General features: G+C 41.5%; 1 protein-coding gene across 1 annotated transcript; it reads right to left on the bottom strand.

Annotated features, from left to right (window-relative positions):
- Positions 1-15,201: 15,201 nt before the first annotated feature.
- LOC123770414 (uncharacterized) lies at positions 15,202-19,120 on the bottom strand. Its single transcript, XM_045762257.2, has 4 exons — positions 18,082-19,120; positions 17,489-17,590; positions 16,298-16,442; positions 15,202-15,815 (listed from the first exon to the last, which is right to left on the bottom strand). The coding sequence occupies exons 1-4, from the start codon at positions 18,082-18,084 to the stop codon at positions 15,670-15,672; spliced, it is 396 nt and encodes a 131-aa protein (XP_045618213.1). The 5' UTR covers positions 18,085-19,120; the 3' UTR covers positions 15,202-15,669.
- Positions 19,121-20,662: the final 1,542 nt, after the last annotated feature.

Below are 20,662 nucleotides of genomic sequence, written 5' to 3'. Positions count from 1 at the left end.
ACTATTCAATCACTCTGTTTTACTATTCAATCACTCTGTTTTACTATTCAATCACTCTGTTTTACTATTCAATCACTCTGTTTTACTATTCAATCACTCTGTTTTATTATTCAATCACTCTGTTTTATTATTCAATCACTCTGTTTTATTATTCAATCACTCTGTTTTACTATTCAATCACTCTGTTTTATTATTCAATCACTCTGTTTTATTATTCAATCACTCTGTTTTACTATTCAATCACTCTGTTTTATTATTCAATCACTCTGTTTTATTATTCAATCACTCTGTTTTACTATTCAATCACTCTGTTTTATTATTCAATCACTCTGTTTTACTATTCAATCACTCTGTTTTATTATTCAATCACTCTGTTTTATTATTCAATCACTCTGTTTTACTATTCAATCACTCTGTTTTATTATTCAATCACTCTGTTTTACTATTCAATCACTATGTTTTATTATTCAATCACTCTGTTTTATTATTCAATTCATCATATTGTTCTAGTTAGAAAGGCGGGGTCCAAGACCTAATAACTCGATTCTGCATACACAAATAGTAAATACACACAAATACACTTACTGCACGTGACTAGGCTGCGTGGTGCGGTAGCCTAGCCCGATGTCTGATGGCTGTCTGTACATCATATTCCCCCCTCTCGTCTTTACACAATCAAGGCTAGGAGCCTTGATTGTATGAACCCCATTGATGTTTTTTTATTATTATTAATACATGAGGTACATCTGCATTAGTGCAGCTACCCTAGACTATATGAAGGGGAGTACAGTGTGTCAAAAAAGCTAACTACGTGATGCTAAAAAATCCCCATCACACAGGATGGTTAGTCATACAGAGGCATGTGATGGGCAGTCTGCACTGGCAGACTCCAGAAGCATTTTGAGGATATCATCAACACAAGATTGAATAAGGTAGTAGTGGTAATAAAAGTCCCCATCTCGCAGGATGGTTAGTCATACAGGGCCATATATTTAGCAGCCTGCACTGGCAAATTTTGGGTACACTGTGAGGATATCTTCAAGAATACGAGAATGAATAAAGTAATTGCAAAGCTCCAGGTACCTCATGCATTGACTATGTCAACTCTGCGGTGCTTTCACCTCAGATTTGACTGTCTCACTCCCAAGCTCCTCATTAGTATACATACACCTGATATAACCGATCTATGCAGCTCAATATTAGCCTCTTTGGACTCATCAATCTTCTATCTCCCCCATCTCCTTTGTCACGTAGTAATACTGGCTTAGTGGTCTCGCCTTAGAATTATCTTACCTTCCCGTACCTCCCTAGATCACAATCCTTCTTACAGTTGTATATCTCATCAATCTTCCTCTAATTCAAGACTCTACCTTTATTTCCTTAAACACTCTAAACAAAAACCTTAACACCCTCCCTTCCCACCTCTCACACAACTCTGTATTTAACCGCCAGATTCAAACCATCTCTCACTCCAAAACTGACGACAAGCTGGACATTGTACACAAAATAAAAACTAACTTAAAAGTTGCAGGTAAAAGGGGTGGTAACAAGAAGAGATTGTCAAGGATAATTCGATAAACAATTTCAAAAGGAAATACGATAGGAAAAATGAAGAATGAAAGTCATTGCATTAACGGCCATGAGGCTGTTAAGGCTAAGTGTGCTCAGCCTAGGAACTATTACTGGACCACTACACACACACGCACACACACACACACACACACACACACACACACACACACACACACACACACACACACACACACACACACACACACACACACACACACGCACACACACACACACACACACACACACACACACACACACACACACACACACACACTCACACACGCACACACACACACACACACACACACACACACACACACACACACACACACACACACACACACACACACACACACACACACACACACAGGCAGTGATGTGGTGAAGGCTGATTCTACACAGTTTCAAATGAAAATATGATAGAGCACAGTTGGCACAGGAATCTGTACATCAGTTGATTGAGGGTTAAGAGGCGGGACCAAAGAGCCAAAGCTCAACCCCCGCAAGCACAACTAGGTGAGTACACACACGTACACGCATGCACACACACACACCTTTCCAGTCTTCGATCAGAAAATGCAATGCCTTTCATTTCTCACGTTTTTCCTTCTATTTACTTTCGAAGTTGCTTGACCAACTTATTACAGTTTTACGACAAGATGACAGCAGCCAAACAGAAGAGAGAGAGAGAAAGAGGAGTGGAAAGACTGCATCTTCCCGGATTGCCAGAGAGCATTCGTCACTGTCCCAGACTTGTGTTCGAAGCAGAGAAAAAGACGATACGAATACTAAGCAGGATGGAGGGAGATATCAGAGTGGAGAGAAGAGTATTAAACTGGATGAGGTATTAGACTGTCTAAATGCAATGAACTGAGTATCACAAGAAACAGTACCGGTGTCTTCCTAATGCAGGAAATCAACGCCCAAATGCTAGAAAATAAGTTTACATATCAATGCTTATTGATGATGAAAAACTAAATGGGAAGAAACCAAAAAAGACGAGTTTTCAAATAAATGCAAAATCAACTAGACATATCCAGAAGTGGTCCGCGAAATGGCTACTAGATTTTAACCCCCGGCAAATGCAAACTTATGAGGATATGAACATGGGCGAGAAGACCCCCCCCCCCCCTTCCCCTAAATTCATTGCAGAATTAAATGTAGTCAGCCTCTTGCTTTAGAAAAGGAGAACCTTTTGCTGGTAACCAACACCAAATCTAATACAAGAAGCACATATTCCTGGATCTCACCCCACTGCATTAAATAGGGAACAGGGGAAAAGGGTGCACACACACACACACACACACACACACACACACACACACACACACACACACACACACACACACACACACACACACACACACACACAGCATCACAGCTCCGACCTACACACCAGCCTTCAGTTTTAACACATGCATAAACCATAGGGGGTAAAATCAGACTTTGTGTTGATGATGAGTTCTGAATCTAATCTAATCTACATGTATACGATTCAAGTCAGAATATTGAAGATAGACTACGCCCTGGTGCTATGTCCCCCTCCTCTATGTCCCTGTGTTTTGTAATCTGTGTCCTGTAATCTGTATAATATCCTCTATGTTCTGTGATCTATGTCCTGTAATATGTGGCCTGTTCTCCCTCTATCCTGTTATTTGTGTCCAAGCGTGTCCGTACCCTCTGTGTAACCGTTTTCTGTAGTCCCTCCATTCCGGGGGGCAGCTTTTACATGAAACACGATCATCACTGTTCATATTCTGTGTTCCTGAAAAAATGCTCTTTGATTAGTAACTTCGAGTGGAGGTGGGGGGGAGTAGAGAGTCCGCGGACTGTATTGCCTTCTCCCTAGTCCACACTCTCTACTTCCGGTTTGGTGTTGTTGCTGTTATTTGAGCTACTCAGAACGAAAGGTCCATGTAGCACGGGCTAAAGTGAGCTCGTAATTGAGCTCGGTTATTCGCGATAAATGAACAAATCCACAAGGGCCGTGACGAGGATTCGAACCTTCGTCCGGGAGCATCCCAGACACTGCCTTAATCGACTGAGCTACGACAGGGGTTAAAAAGGGTTGAAACCGAAGTTCTACTGAAGTCGATTATGGCCGTGTCTGGGATGCTCCCGGACGCAGGTTCGAATCCTCGTCACGGCTCTTGTGGATTTTTGTTCATTTGATGCATCACGTTAGTGTGATCTCTGTGTGTAATAGTGTAGTGTAGTTATTCGCGATAACCTTGTTACTGTGATATTGAAGTCAAAGTATTAAATGGAAGGTGGGGTTTCCTCCTTTTCTCCCGTTTCTTTATCGCTTCTGTCTTAGTGCACTGGTTTTAGTCTCGGTTTTAATAACATTATCTTGGTGGCGGATATAGATGCACACAGTGATACCGGTCTCAACATTTGCATCCTTATATATCAGAAGCATCGTACGTCCCATTCGTCTCCAGGTGACTTGCTGAAGTCACGTGACCTGTATCCTGGCGAAAGTGACGTTACATCCCATCATTTATGTCTCCTGATAACGCACATTTTGATGAAAAACGAAAAATACTGCCTCATCACATAATTGAACATATACCATCTCAAATTACAGATTAGCTGGCATTTATGTATGGTTCTCCTATGAACATCATAACGTTACGATGGACTGAGGCATTGAATAAGACACAGATAGAGAGACAGACAGAGACATAGATAGACAGAGGCAGATAGAAAGAGGCAGACAGACAGAGACACTAAAACAATGAGTTTCGTTGACAAGGAAACACGAAAAATCTATATTTGTATAGAGAGCAATTTAATTTCGAATTTATATTTGTGTGGTGATTGCGTGGTGAAGGATCAGGGGTGTAATGAGGAAGTGAGGGCCAGGGGGGTATGATAAGGATATGATCAATTCACAACCAATTGATCCTGGGTTCGATTCCAGGCAGGGCGGAACATTTGGGCACGTATCCTTGAGGTAAATGCCCCAACCTACACAATAATCCCCAATCCCCAATCCCTAATAATCCCCAATAATCCCCAATCTCCACCTTCTTCAAGCTTAAGCTTCTTCTAACTCAAATCTAAGAAAAAAAAACAGTTCCCAAGTTCTCATATTTCTGCCAAACTTAACATTACTGATTGTTTAAAAGCTTGACAAAAGCTAATTGTAGTTACTGAAAGAAATAAGGAAAAAGATAATAAAATTCTAAACACTGGATGCGAAAACAATATTGGTGTTAAAAACATTCACTCAGGTTTTGGCTAGGAAGTTATGGAACAAATTACTTCTTCAAGCCAATTTGGAGAAGAGAGAGAGAGAGAGAGAGAGAGAGAGAGAGAGAGAGAGAGAGAGAGAGAGAGAGAGAGAGAGAGAGAGAGAGAGAGAGAGAGAGAGAGAGAATGTGTGTGTGTGTGTGTGTGTGTGTGTGTGTGTGTGTGTGTGTGTGTGTGTGTGTGTGTGTGTGTGTGTGTGTGTGTGTGTGTGTGTGCGTGCTTGTGTGAGTGTGCGTGTATGCAGGCGTGCATACATGTAGTTAGTGTGAGCTTTATGGTAAAAAAGGCCACACACACACACACACACACACACACACACACACACACACACACACACACACACACACACACACACACACACACACACTTGGCAATCTAAACACCTGCTCGGTGTTGACCATACCTGCACGCACCTGTTACGTGTGCCGTCGTCCTAACACCCTTCTTCCTGGTCTCAGGAGTCATACATACATCCATAGAAACACATCACACGACCCAAGGTAGCATTTAGTTCGCAGAAAGAAATACGATATATATTTACTGTGCGATTTGCATAGTTGTGAATTTAGCGAATGGGAATCAGCCGGTCCTCTTAAGATTTCCCAACGTCAAAAAAAGATCAATTAAAAGCGTCCTCTCCTAACCTACCAGACTAAGCCAGAGAACCCAAAACAGAAAACGGGGCAGTACGTCACTTTTCGCCAGCCGCTTCCATTTACGAAAAGTTTTGGCCTCATGTAACGCAGACGAGGGAAATGCGACGGGCACCTCCTATCCACGCAGGCACCTCCTATCCATGCAAGTCACCTCCTATCCACGCAGGGCACCTATCCACGCAGGGCACCTCTTACATCCTCCACCACCTGCGCCAACCCCCTTCAACCCAAGGTCTTAAAAACTCTCCCGGAGAAGCGTTCTAGTCATTAGGCAAATTTATAACGGAATAAAAAACAATCGAACCCGTTCAAATGTCCTCGAGAGCAGATGACAGGAGATGCGACGAGTGTCCATGAGACCAGGAGCACTAATGATGCCGCTGGAGGCTGCGTAATTGTCGGTGACAGCTGTTGATGGAGAGAGAGAGAGAGAGACGGGGGAGGGAGGAGACGGCCTGGTGCTCCGCCGCCTCGCCCCGTCGTAAGTGCTATAATGATTGACACTCGGAGCAATGAACGCGTGTCATCAACATGGCCGCGCTGTTTGGTTACGCCCGTCGGTCTGCTGCCTCGCTATGTTAGCAAGGACAAAGGCAGTCACGCATTCAGGCATGCAGGCAGCCGGGACGATTGGCCGGCCGCCTCCCCGACCAAAAATTTAACGTCGTTCCTACACTGATTCAATGTTACTATCCAGTGGGCACGATATCCAAGCGCGACGGCTATTTAAAAGACATCAACGTCGATTCCGCGTCGAAACAACGCCAGTCTTGGATACTGTGCCCACTGGGTATTGGTGGACGTCATGGGTCATGAATTATTGTAACTAGCCACTATATATCCTGTCAAGGTGTGACGGAGTGTGGGAGACGGGGAGTAACTGTCCAAACCTACGCTAACACACACACACACACACACACACACACACACACACACACACACACACACACACACACACACACACACACACACACACACACACACACACACACACACACACATAGGGAACCGGTGGCTGAGTGGACAGCTCGCTGGTCACGTAATTCTGTGGTCCGGGGTTCGATTCTCGGCGCCGGCGAGAAACAATGGAAAACAGTGAAGATTCATTCCTCTCAATGGATTCATTCCTCTCAATGTTTGCTGATGATGCTAAAATTATGAGAAGGATTAAGACAGAGGAGGACAGCAAGAGGCTACAGGATGACCTGGACAGATTGAAGGAATGGTCCAACTAATGTCTACTAGAGTTTAACTCGAGCAAGTGCAAAGTGATGAAGATAGACGTAGGGAGCAGAAGGCCAAACAAAAGGTACCAGCTAGGAGAAGAACTCCTTCAGGAGTCAGGAAGAGAAAAATATCTAGTGGTTGGTATCGCAGCAGACTTGTTCCCTGAAGCTCAAATAAAAATGGATAACATCAGCGGCGTATGATACTGGGGAGAAAACACGAGGAAAGAAGCCGTAGAAGCGACCTCCTTCCTTTGGCAAAATACGATTAAGACAGAGGAAGGAATGAAGATACCACGTCGAAACAGCACGCTGGACACGTCGCAGTAAAAAAAAAAAATGCTATGAGACATAGACATCTTTTCCTAACTTTTAAAAATTTGTTAGATCTAATCTTTTAAAATCTTTAAAACAAATTACGCAATCTTTCCTTACCGATCTGCAACGGTAAGCAAAGCCAAAATAATATACACCAGGTACACGGGGCTCAGGGTCCGTCCACACCTCGCCAATATCCGGCCGGGGGTGTAAGTCCTCTTCTGATCACAGAACTAATTTCCCTTATCCCCAATAGTCGTACGTATTGGCGGACACACGAGGGGGGGTGGAAGTACACCAACCTAGCTGTAATTGCTTTGAGGATGAGCTTCATCTCTTGGGCCCTGCTGACCAGACCACACACTAGAAGGTGAAGGGGACGACGACGTTTCGATCCATCCTGGACCATTCTCAAGTCGATTGGGTCCTGCCTTCGTGAATCTTAATCAACTATTGTGCAAGTTTTCGGACATTTTGGAGCCTGTTAGATCTAATATTTAAATGTGTATAACGTTTATTTTCAGCCCTTCAATCTCTGGTCCACTTCCTCACTACTCTGACACCGAATAACTTCTTATGCCGTGTAAACATAAGAGGTGAATTTCTGGGCAAAAAACTCGTGTTTCTGCGAGGCCACAATGAAATTTGTCATCCTATACTGATGCAGTAATGAGGAAAGTCTGGTTATTTAATAGTGCAAAAGTGAACTCTTCCAAATCCCTAGTCTGCCGCCCACACGAGCGCCACGTGAAGTACACAGGAACCCAAATGCTCATAGGCACTGCCAAATGAGGAATACAAGTCACATCTTATACAAGTTGGTCCGCCAACGTATTTGAAACCTGCCTAATCTTAACCAACTTAACCCAAACCAACGTAACCTAAATCAACCGTGCCTAACACAGCCTAACCCAACCGTGCCTAACCTAAGCTAATTCAGCCTAGCGTAATAATATATACGGTCTTAACAAAACTGAAAACGAGCTTTGACGAATCGTCATGTGAACAATTACATCATGACTCCAAATTAGTACTTGGAAGTCAGAAACATCGTGGCCGATTCATCAATTCACGTAGAAAACAGATGGATTATCATCGGCGTTAAATATGGACTTAAGAGAGATCATCACAGGGTCTCGTATATACCGCCATGGAAATCAAGCAGCCGTCGCGGCTACGTTAATTCTGAGCTCACCGATGTTTGTTGTTTTAGATATATATACTCAGAACGAAATGTCCATGTAGCACGGGCTATGGTGAGCCCGTAATCGCTCACCGATCTGCGACGGGACCTAAATTCTGTCGTCCCTGGCTGAGGGCACTCCATGCCAGGGGTGAGACGTACGGTTGTATATTCGATATATGTCACATTGCAGCCAACACAGTTTCGCCAACGGGTTTTAAAATCTCACTTAAGTTTCGCAATCTAACACCAACGAAACCAGCCTAATGTAACCCAACTGAAATTAATCTAAGCTAACACAGCCTAACCAATTTAAGGGCAGATTTGTAAAAGTTAGGAAAAGATGTCTATGTCTCATAGCAATTTATTTTTACTGCTACTGACAGCAAGAGCTGCATTTTGTATTCCGACGCAGTATGCCTGTGCAATAACTCAGACAATAACTCTGTGATCTATATGTTCCTGATACATATTTATGAATGGAACCTATTCAATTAAGTTACATATTTCTATTTTTAATGAAATATTCTTCTCTTTAGGAAGAACATAAAAAAATAAAAATAACATTTTGCATGAAATTCATGCAAAAAAAAAGAGTAAATATATAATATATATATATATATATATATATATATATATATATATATATATATATATATATATATATATATATATATATATATATATATATATAATTTTGTGAGGGTACCACCTCTGGTGCCAATGTGGGGACCCATAGCCTCGGAGAAGAAAATAAAAAGTATTCAGAGGAGACCTTGTGGTTTCTCACTGAACACTAATATTATCTTCTCCTACCACCCCCATTCTTTTGTATGTACACATATATATTTACTTTATTTGAACTTTGTTACAAAAAAGGAGTTACATATGGGTTACAAAGATGGTTGTCATAGGTTGTCATATATATATATATATATATATATATATATATATATATATATATATATATATATATATATATATATATATATATATATATATATATATGTTTTAAGTTTTCATTTCATGATTGTTCGTAAGTGGTTGATTCCAATTTGGAACACAGGAAGACAATGCTATACTCATATCTGGTGCAGAGTTTAGCTGGTTTCTGTCTTTCGTTTTTAACTGATTTAATGTGGAAAATCCTAGTTCACACAAATAAGTAGCAGTAAAAGGTAATAGTATCAAGATTGCCTTATTACTTAAAAGTGGAAATTCTCCTTTAACCTTCATCAAAATGAATGACAAATTTAATTGCTCAAAATTATTCCTCAGTGTAAATGAACTACTAAGATACAGCAATTCAGGACCAATCGCCTGACTACAAGCGAATCATAAGACTCGTAAATTGCGATTAAGAATAATGAGTGTTAATGAGACTGTCGCTTTCACTTGCTTATTTTCTAAGGATTTTTGTTCTGTTTGTCGTGACCCATTTTATTTATTTTGCGACTTACTAATGGGGTCGGGACCCGCAGAGTGAAAAACCCTGTCTAAGAGAGTCAAATGTGAGGTATTAGCTTCAGATATATATATATATATATATATATATATATATATATATATATATATGTCGTACCTAGTAGCCAGAACTCACTTTTTGGCCTACTGTTCAAGGCCCGATTTGCCTAATAAGCCAAGTTTTCATGAAATAATTGTTTTTCGACTACCTAACCTACCTAACCTAACGTAACCTAACTTTTTCGGCTACCTAACCAAACCTAACCTATAAAGATAGGTTAGGTTAGGTTAGGTAGGGTTGGTTAGGTTCGGTCATATATCTTCGTTAATTTTAACTCCAATAAAAAAAAATTGACCTCATACATAATGAAATGGGTAGCTTTATCATTTCATAAGAAAAAAATTAGAAAAAATATATTAATTCAGGAAAACTTGGCTTATTAGGCAAATCGGGCCTTGAATAGTAGGCCAAAAAGTGAGTTCTGGCTACTAGGTACGACATATATATATATATATATATATATATATATATGTCGTACCTAGTAGCCAGAACGCACTTCTCAGCCTACTATGCAGGGCCCGATTTGCTTAATAAGCCAAGTTTTCATGAATTAATGTTTTTTCGACTACCTAACCTACCTAACCTAACCTAACCTAACTTTTTCTGCTACCTAACCGAACCTAACCTATAAAGATAGGTTAGGTTAGGTTAGGTAGGGTTGGTTAGGTTCGGTCATATATCTACGTTAATTTTAACTCCAATAAAAAAAATTGACCTCATACATAATGAAATGGGTAGCTTTATCATTTCATGAATAAAAAATTAGAGAAAATATATTAATTCATGAAAACTTGGCTTATTAGGCAAATCGGGCCTTGCATAGTAGGCTGAGAAGTGCGTTCTGGCTACTAGGTACGACATATATATATATATATATATATATATATATATATATATATATATATATATATATATATATTTAAAAACCTAGAAGGGGGTACCACCTCTGGTGCAAGTGTAGGGACCCATAGCCTTGGAGAAGAAAATAAAGAGTACTCAGAGAAGACCTTGTGGATCCTCACTGAACACTTTGATATTTTCTTCTCCTACCACCCCTATTTTTTTCGTATGTGTGTATATATATCTAACTTCTTTTGGTATGTGTGTATAAATTGGCAGCACCTCCTGCTTGTGTAGCACTGAAGTCAACATAGGTGTTGGCTAATATATATATATTTTAAGAGTTTTGAAGTGAGAGAGCAAATTCACAATTGATGAGGATACGTTATTTTGAGATAAAGATCCCAACTTACGACGGGATGAAAAATATCAAATAGTCAAAGCACTGGCTAAACATCGCCAGTCGACCAACAAACTGGGTCACATTTGACCCGTACCACATTTACATCTAGTGCCACTAGCAGCCAAACACAGAACACAAATTCCTCGCCGCAGCACCAAGGATCAGCTGACGCTATAAGCACACCATACCGCCCTACAGTGCGGCAAGTTTCCCCTCTAGTACAAGACAACAAACACTTTTGCAACTTTGTTATTCTCAACATAAACGCGTCTCCCAACATTTGTACTCGTGCAGTCACCGGGAGGATAAACCCCTTCGTGGAAACTCAACCCGTTCTCGCACTTTCGTATAGTCAATATTGACTTATTAAATACGTGCATATGTGACATACTAGTTTACCTTGAAAAGCTTCATAGAAAACACCGACCTTACCTAACCTTCCTAGTATGTTAAGATAAGCATCTTATTGCTTCGTAATTACAATTATTATTTAACCTATTATAGGTATAGGTTAAGTAATAATTGTAATTACGAAGCAATAAGATGCTTATCTTAACATACTAAGAAGGTTAGGTAAGGTCGGTGTTTTCTATGAAGCTTTTCAAGGTAAACTGGTATGTTTAGTATGTCACATATGCACGTATTTAATAAGTCAATATTGACTGTAAGAAAGTGCGAGAACGGGTTGTGGAAACTGCACGTTTCCATCAACAAGAAGAAGACGGGATACGTTCGTAATTTCGTTTCGTAAATCGACTGGTTTCCCTCGAAACACGATTACCCAAACGCACCATGGTGTAAATGGGAAGTTCCTGAATTACTAAAAATCATCATATTTTTTTTTATTAATTTGAACTAGAAATAATGTTGAACAATTATTTTCATTTACCTTAATTAGTAGTTGATGAATTTCGACTGCCTTAGAGATGCAACATTGGCTGTAGGGGTGGTTGGGTGTGCTGCATTTTCATCACTTCCATGGGAATGTAGATGGTCTATTGTGGTCATTTACAGATTTGTTTCCCCTATATATAACTGTATATAGTTAGGGAAATAAGCCACAAATATATCCTCACTAGCAGTGTCACCTAATTTTTTTTTTAATCTTTAAGACTTATATACGAGCACAAAACTAATAGGAATTCGAAGGAGATTCTGGTTTTCAATCTACAAAATTATTAGGCTTTTCCATGCCAGCAATACTAATAACACTGCGCTTTTGGGTTACTATGATTGATTTTATCGGTGTTGGAAGCTTCACATGTTCTAAAATGCTATCATATTATCTTTGAGAATGGTGATAATTGCTATTCTACAGACATAGATGCTGGTCTGAGGCAGTCTTCCTCATTTCTCAGAGCGTTCTACTACGTCCACTAACATTTCCAGTGATATGGCTCTCCTTTATCTTATCCGCTGTGCACTAACACTAACACTCGTCCTAAAATTCACTATAATCATGTAGTATTTACTCCCAAAATTGCGAAAATTTGATCCCCGACGGATTCGAGACGGAGCGCCAAACAGCTGAGTGCGGCGCCGGACAACAACACCACCGCAGCGCCAACTGGTGGCGTCCGCCGCAAGCTGCCAATGGGTCCTCCATGTGCTCAAGGTTCCAATTGTAAACTATGGGAGCAATTATCCTCACATTAATAAGGCTTTATTAAAATCCTCAGATTAGGCAAAATTGTAATTAATTTTGTCAATAAAGATGTTAATTAAACTATGGGAACAGGAGCTGGGACACACTCTCCAACACTGTATCAGCGATTGCCCTGTTGTCAATGATTTTAGACCAAATGGTATGAGGTTCTTTGAACTTTGTAACTACTTCATACACTTACGAATATTGAAAGATATTCTTGTACCCATATTTTGCTAGGCTAATAGCTCAGCCTCGCATTTCATGTTCTCTTCTGATTCTATGTATGACTGTTATCCTGTGATATGGAGATATTATATAAACTTATGGGTAGATTTTAATCTACACTTTGCAGTCTTTCATATAGAATATGGTAGCAGCACATTGCTCGGTATACCTTAGCTTGTTAAAAGAAATTGTAATTAGGACCGCCTAAAGTCGGGTCCCGGACTTAATAATTCTTTATATTTACGTAAGAAATTTTTATTGACCAGCATACGCCAAAAGATGGCAGTTTAGTTGACTTCTCATTATTTTATTATTATTCATCGAGCAGCAAATAGGTACCAAGCAGTTAGTTTATTGCGGGGGTTGTATCCTGGGTAGGGAAGTAATTCGACCATAGGGGGAACGTCGATATATATACACATGAAAATCACAGAATGAAAATCATTGTCATCATAAAGCAGGAATCAAAGTGAAGATTAAATATTCTAACGGAAGTCCTCACACACCAAGAAAGTAGGACCAAACAAACTCATATTATATAATATACTGTATTGTCTTCTTACAAATCTATTACTATATAAAATATATAATAAACTACAAAATAGATCATATGATAAATATATTAGTCTATAAACCTCTAAAGTACATTAGAGTAAAGCACATATTTTTTGTATATTTTTAATTGGAATGTATAATAATAAATATATGTTTGAGGTAATATTTATGTACACCTGTGTGTGCACTAGAATGTGTGTGTGTGCACATATGTTCGTGTGCATTACACGAAGCACAATCATGTGTAATGATTACACAATCATCATTACTCATGCGGGTGTAATGATTGTTTATACAGGAATTTACATGATTATGGAGATATGTCTGTAAAAGGTCACTGTACTATATGTGTATTGCGTATGCTGATATCTACTTAAACAAGTGCATATACTTTCTCTCTATCTGTCCAAAACCAAACGCTCGCGGCTAGCCTCCTCCAAGACGAATTATGGAGGACATAAGTGTCACAGACTATTCGTGGTCGGCCCCAGTGCGGAAATATTGGCATTTATAGCATCCCCCCTCAACCCCCATCTCCACGCTCTCTTGCCATTTCCATGAAGTAAAGTCTCAGGTTTCAGACTGGCGGAGTGTCACCAGTGGAGTCCCGCAGGGTTCAGTCTTTGGACTTATACTATTTCTGATATATATAAATGATCTCCCAGAGAGTATAGACTCGTTCCTCTCAATGTTTGCTGATAATGCAAAAACTATGAGGAGGATTAAACTAGAGGAAGATAGTATGAGGTTAAAGATGATCCAGACAAACTGAATGAATGGTTCAACAAATGGCTACTAAAGTTCAACCCGAGTAAATGTAAGGTAATGAAACTAGGCAGTGGAAACAGAAGGCCAGAAACAGGATACCGAATGAGAGATGAAGTCCTTCACGAAACGGACAGAGAAAGATCTAGGAGTTGATATCGCGCCAAACCTGTCTCCTGAAGCCCAAATAAAAATAATAACATCGGCGGCGTATGCGAGGCTGGCTAACATCAGAACTGCATGCAGGAACCTGTGTAAGGAATCATTCAGAACCTTGCATACCACATATATAAGACCAATCCTGGAGTATGCGGCCCCAGCATGGAGCCCGTACATTGTCAAGCACAGGACTAAGCTGGAAAAAGTTGAGAGATATGCCACTAGGCTAATCCCAGAACTAAGAGGTTTGAGTTACAAGGAAAGGCTGCATGAAATGCACCTAACGTCGCTGGAAGATAGGAGAGCTCGGGGAGACATGATCACTACCTATAAAATTCTAAGAAGAATCGACAGGGTAGATAAAGATAAATTGTTTAATACGGGAGGGTACTCGAACAAGGGGGAACACATTTGGAAACTGAGTACTCAACTGAGCCACAGGGATGTTAGAAAGAACTTTTTCAGTGTCAGTAGTTAACAGATGGAATGCATTAGGCAGTGATGTGGTGGAGGCTGACTCCATACACAGTTTCAAATGTAGATATGATAAAGCCCAGTAGGCTCAGGAATCTGTACACCAGTTGATTGACAGTTGAGAGGCGGGACCAAAGAGCCAGAGCTCAACCCCCGCAAGCTCAACTAGGTGAGTACGTTCGCACGTGCATTATATTATATAATTTGAACTATATTCTTCAGAAGACTCAATGATATTCATTGAGCAATATGATAAAATAAATAGTAGTATTAAGTCACTATGTATCCTTGTGTTATCACTAAATATAATTATTGATATATTATTAAAATACTATAATAACTATGTTTATCATAAATACGATATTCTTATATGAGCGTTTATATTCGGAATGTATTTGTGTGTGTGTGTGTGTGTGTGTGTGTGTGTGTGTGTGTGTGTGTGTGTGTGTGTGTGTGTGTGTGTGTGTGTGTGTGTTGGTGTGTGTGTGTGTGTGTGTGTGTGTGTGTGTGTGTGTGTGTGTGTGTGTGTGTGTGTGTGTGTGTGTTAGGTCTGGAAATCACACGATGTATTTTCTGAACGCCAAAGCAGGTTAGGGAACTCGTTCTTAGTGACGTTGAAAGAGCGTGAACTCATTGGTCCTGTTATCCCTAAGAGCTCAGCACACCTCGAAACCAAGAGATATACGCTGAACGGAACTCTACGCAAGTATCCGTTTACCGACCGTCTGAGTCCTCTCGCTTAGGAGACATAGCCAAGACTCTCTAACGCGTATGCTTCCCATTATTTGCATAAACACGATCCGAAGCCGTGAAGAAAATGACGTGTATGCGTGTGTGTGTGTGTCCTGGGGATGGCCATATCTTAGGACCCGGGAGGCGTGCTCTGGCAGTGAATCAAGTCGCACAGGACGCGGATGTATCGAGCCAGCAGCACTACTCTCCACTCCTCGTCGGAGCACTTGACGTGATCTGGGCTCCTGCAGCACTTCTTCACCGTATCCTGAGGATCTGTGGGGTGGCAGGAGAAGGAGGAGGAGACATATTACAAACAAGACTGAATATACAATCGCACGTGATCACACGTGCAGCTTTGAAATGTCATATGTATCGTAAGAGTATTTTATTATGAGTTTCCCCAGATATTCAGCTCCGAAAATTCAGCCCTAATTAAAAAAAAGTACTTTGTATTATTGCTTCGTTTTATGTATTACCTTCATACTTGTGCTCTATTCTTGTTATTGCTTAACTTTCAACATATTCTTTTATTTGTATAACTAAAAATTTATCCCAACCTAACATAACCTAACCAAACCTTAGCGCATCTAACCTGCCTAGCCTAACCTAACCAAAATCCGTGAGCCTAACCTAACCTAAATTGAGGTTGACACAGCCTAACCTAATACATCCTAACCTAACAGTAAATATACGGATTATACAAACAGAATATAACCTTTGTCGAATATGATCATACCCGCAGAGTCCAATCTCACCTAAGGCAAAGTCCCGGATGGCGTTGAAGTCGCGTTTACAGAGCGAAAAGAGCGGGATTCCTGGGAAGACTCGGTGAGCCTCTGGCTGGCCGTCGCAGTAGTGTCTCATCTGCTTCACCTCTCCCCGCGCCTGCTGCAGGAGACACTGAGGAGGAGGACCAGCACAGGTAGATGTTAGTCACGGGGGTGTAGAGACGCGTTTTGCATCATGGAAGGTCTGTGGTGTGGGGTGTGGGGTGGTTGTGTGGGTGTGCGTGGGTGTGTGTTGGGGCGGAGGTGTGTGGGGTGGTGTATAACTGATGATGATGACACTACTGAACATGAACTACACTGATGATGAAGGTGCCAGAGCCAACACAGTCAAGTATACAATCATGAACCACTGGAGAAGACTTGAAGGCGTAGTTCCGTGTTGGAGGAAGAGGAGGAGACATAACAAGTGTTAGGTGGGAGTCGTAAGAGGTATGACTGGCACCTGGATACGAGCACTGCCTGGCTACGAGCAGCGTATCTCCAGGAGAGGATACGAATATTTGTTTTATATTTCTTTGAATCATTTGTGTTTCCAGCTTCCATGTATGTTCTCTAATGCTACTCTAATGAGTCGCAAGAGGTATGGCTGGAGCCTGGATACGAGCACTGCCTGGCTACGAGCAGCGTATCTCCAGGAGATACGAATATTTGTTTTATATTTCTTTGAATCATTTAGTGTTTCCAGCTTCCATGTATTTCCTCAAATGCTACTCACTCTTGTCTTAAAGATGCCGTCCTTATCCACATTGTCTATTACCCTCAGAGTGTGTATTAAATGATCAGTGACCCCCTTATCTCATGCTCTCATTTAGTGTTGTGAAACATATTAGCTTAATTCTCTTAATTCACGTACTAGTTGTGTTGCCAACCTATCAACATTTCTAAGTTTCATTTAACACTTCACATGGTTCGTGTTCCATGCCGGTGCTGCGTATTAGGATGTTTGTCTGACATAGGTTGTATAGATTGTCTTAAAAGATTCATTGTTGAGATTTTAAAATGCCTTCTACCTGAGGGTAGGAGGAAGTGGTTTGCGGAATAGGTAGCTTGGGGCGAATGCAAGAGGAGGCTACACCCACCCACCTCAAAACGGTGGGTGTTGGGAAGGTGAGGGAGTAGTGGAGGTAGGGGATGGATGGGGAGGGGGGAGGTGCTGACCTGTCCGTGGTTGTGGTGGTGCCGTGGTTTGCTCAGCACGATTGATGTCTGCAGCAGCAGCAGCAGCAGCGTCGTCAGCGTCAAGCGCCGAACACAAGTTGCCTGTCACACACACACAGAAACAAACACAACCTCATTAAAACCTTGTAAAATACTAAATACACCCTTATAAGACTATTGATTTAATTATATTATTGATATGTATATAAGTTTAAATATTTATCAGTGACTTTAAAGTGCCAACTGGAGGGCCAAATCAAAAAATAAATTTGTGTGTAAAATATTTTACAAAACTGTATAATCTCAGCGAAAGGTTATGAAAAAGCGCTGAGGAAGGTGGGAGTGAAGGATTTGCGTTTGTTTTTATTGAGGAAAGTTGTGTTTGGAATGTGTGTTTTTGAAGATGTATTTGGCTGGGGTGTATCGAAGGTGTATTTAATAGTGTGATTGTTTGAAGAGTGTGTGTGTTGAAAGTGTATTTGGAAGGCGTGTTTGGAAGGTGTGTTTGGAAGGTGTGTTTGGCAGGTCAGTCTTGATGACTGAAGCTACAACAAGCCTTAAGAGGAAGTAAACAAAGGTGTTCACCACTTTACCATTTTGTTTGAGTGACAAAAGACTGCCTGTCTTCTCGTGGACTGTGCCAGTTGGGCTCCTGCAGCTGCTTGACAGGTGATGCAGAGGGATAAACTGATCTTCTAAACTGTTAAGAGTGATGATTGCCTTCACCTCTGGCTAGGGATATGGGGCAGTGATCGGGGGGGGGGGGCGCTGGTGTTGGGGGGCCGCTGGTGTGTGGGGGGGCCGCTGGTGTGTGGGGGGGCCGCTGCTGGTGTGGGGGGCCGCCGCTGCTGTGGTAGCAGAGGTATAGAACCTCTACGTAATGAGGGGTGAGGGAAGTCCAATGTGTGAGTGAATGGTGAGGCGAAGGTGTAGAGACTTGAGTGTCAAGATATTGGTGTCGAAGCGTTGGTGGGGTCGAACCGGTGGGTGTCGAAGCGTTGTGGGGGTCGAACCGGTAGGGGTCGAAGCGTTGGTGGGGTCGAACCGGTGGGTGTCGAAGCGTTGGAAAGTCGAACGGTGGGGGTCGAACCGGTGGGTGTCGAAGCGTTGGTGGGGGTCGAGCCGGTGGGTGTCGAAGCTTTGGAAGGTCGAACGGTGGGTGTCGAAGCGTTGGTAGGGGTCGAGCCGGTGGGTGTCGAAGCTTTGGGAGGTCGAACGGTGGGTGTCGAAGCTTTGGGTGTGTGCGTGTAGAAGTGTTGGTGAGGACACACTATAACGAGAGAGCTGCCTGGTCGCGTCCTGTGCTCCGCCGGGTTCTTCCTGCAGGGAGAACGAAGGTGTTATTACCCTGCAAACAGAGACAATTAAAGTGCAGGTAAGTAAACGTGAAACTCAAAAACAGTCGACTACCAAGAAAATGTTGTTTTAATTTGTTATTTAACGAACAACCAGGTAAACGCTTTTGTCACAGAGTTGCATTTTCTGACACAGGCACTAATGTGTGGGTGTTAGGAACGCGGGAAAGGAACAAAAGAGACAAAGGGATTTTTTTTTTTTTACATCTCCAGATAAAATGGAGGCTTGCGTTACTGATGACCTGTGTTTAACGCAGCCTTGTGGGGAGGGAGAGAGAGAGAGAGAGAGAGAGAGAGAGAGAGAGAGAGAGAGAGAGAGAGAGAGAGAGAGAGAGAGAGAGAGAGAGAGAGAGAGAGAGAGAGAGAGAGAGAGAGAGACAGGGAGAGAATGAGAATAAGAGAGCAGAAGAAGAAGAGATAAAGTTGACATACACAATATAGAGGTCAGAGGTCACTTCAGAAGTCAGTGGTTCACCATATACACGTACAGTACCATTCTTCAAGCATTTACGTAGCCACTTACGAAACCTGTACATCTTTCCTCAATCGTGGCGATTTTTTACATTTATTAAGTACTTTATGAGCTCCGAAGCACTGCGAGATTGTTTATAATGTCAACAAAGCCGCGAAAATTAGGCAAAGATGTACATATTTCGTAATACAATGGGTCATTTAAGGGGGCGACACCCTGGAAAATGAAAGTTGTTCAATGTCAACTAAGATTTTTTGACTAGTTGTATATGAAAAGGGCTGCAATTGTTCCAAGTTTCAGTACTGCAGCCTAAATAGAAAGGGAGATTTTTTAATTTTGTTTATTTTTACAAGTTTGTATTACAATAAACACCACACAATGTTAATATATATAAGACAGAACAAAGATTATCAATATTACTAAAACAGTGTCACCTCTCAAGGCAAAACAAGAGAGAGGTGCGGGGACCGCTGACAACCCATGATGAGGCTGTCATTAGGCCCGGACCGTCACCTAATATTTACACCTTTTTTTCCACCCTCTTTTGTGTGGGTAGTAACTTTTTTATATTTCTTTACTGTTGGTAATCGGAGAGAGAGAGAGAGGACATCAGAAGATTGTTCTTAGGTATCCCCCCTTCTCCCCCCCCTCTCAGAGACACAAGACCCTGTTCCCCCTTCCCTTAAGGTGAAGGAGCACCGGGAGTGTTCTTACATACCCCCCAAAAAAGTATAACTGCGAGCTGTATACTGTTATCGCTCATCAGCTCCCTAAAGCCTCATCCTAGAAACTAATTTCATGAACTCGGTGTTTCATTTTCATTAAGCACAAGCTTTATGTAACGCTTTAACTGTAATTTATTAGGCTCAGGAAGAAGCTGGAACGGGCTGTATGCCAGAGACTTCATATTTGTCGGTTGACTGAGCGAGTCTTCTCCTTTGTTGCACGCAACTGAGATGTAAATAATTTTCACGCTCTTTAAAAGGAATTTTTATTATATTTTAAAGCTTGATTTATATTGCCGCAACGGCCGTGACACTATTCTAGAACCTCCGGCCGGGCTTTTGTTCAAACTATGCTAGCTTATGTTCATTACGTTCTGCGGAATGTAAAGTTCAAGAGATACAAGTATGTGAGTTGTGTGAGGGGAAATGTGAGTTATATTACGCGTGGTGAGTGTGCACGAGGAATGTGTGTAGTTAAAGAGGCTTGAGCTGTACGAGGCGTGAGGAATGTATGTGTGGTGAAGAACATTTGGTGGTAATTCATTATACAGTCAATCCAGCCAGTGTGAAAAGACGGCCTGGCTGTTAAGCTCATCGTTAACCTTCTAAGCCAACGACTGGC

This window comes from Procambarus clarkii, unplaced genomic scaffold (genome assembly GCF_040958095.1).
Source record: "Procambarus clarkii isolate CNS0578487 unplaced genomic scaffold, FALCON_Pclarkii_2.0 HiC_scaffold_1165, whole genome shotgun sequence".
Classification (NCBI taxonomy): domain Eukaryota; kingdom Metazoa; phylum Arthropoda; class Malacostraca; order Decapoda; family Cambaridae; genus Procambarus; species Procambarus clarkii.
Note: the sequence above shows the minus strand (reverse complement) of the source record. Positions and strands in the feature narration are given on the sequence as shown.

Coding starts and splice junctions, on each gene's coding strand:
- LOC123770414 (XM_045762257.2), bottom strand. Junction 16,443..17,488: donor ACCACCACAACCACGGACAG/GTCAGCACCTCC, acceptor CCTCCTCCTCAG/TGTCTCCTGCAGCAGGCGCG. Junction 15,816..16,297: donor CATCCGGGACTTTGCCTTAG/GTGAGATTGGAC, acceptor GCCACCCCACAG/ATCCTCAGGATACGGTGAAG.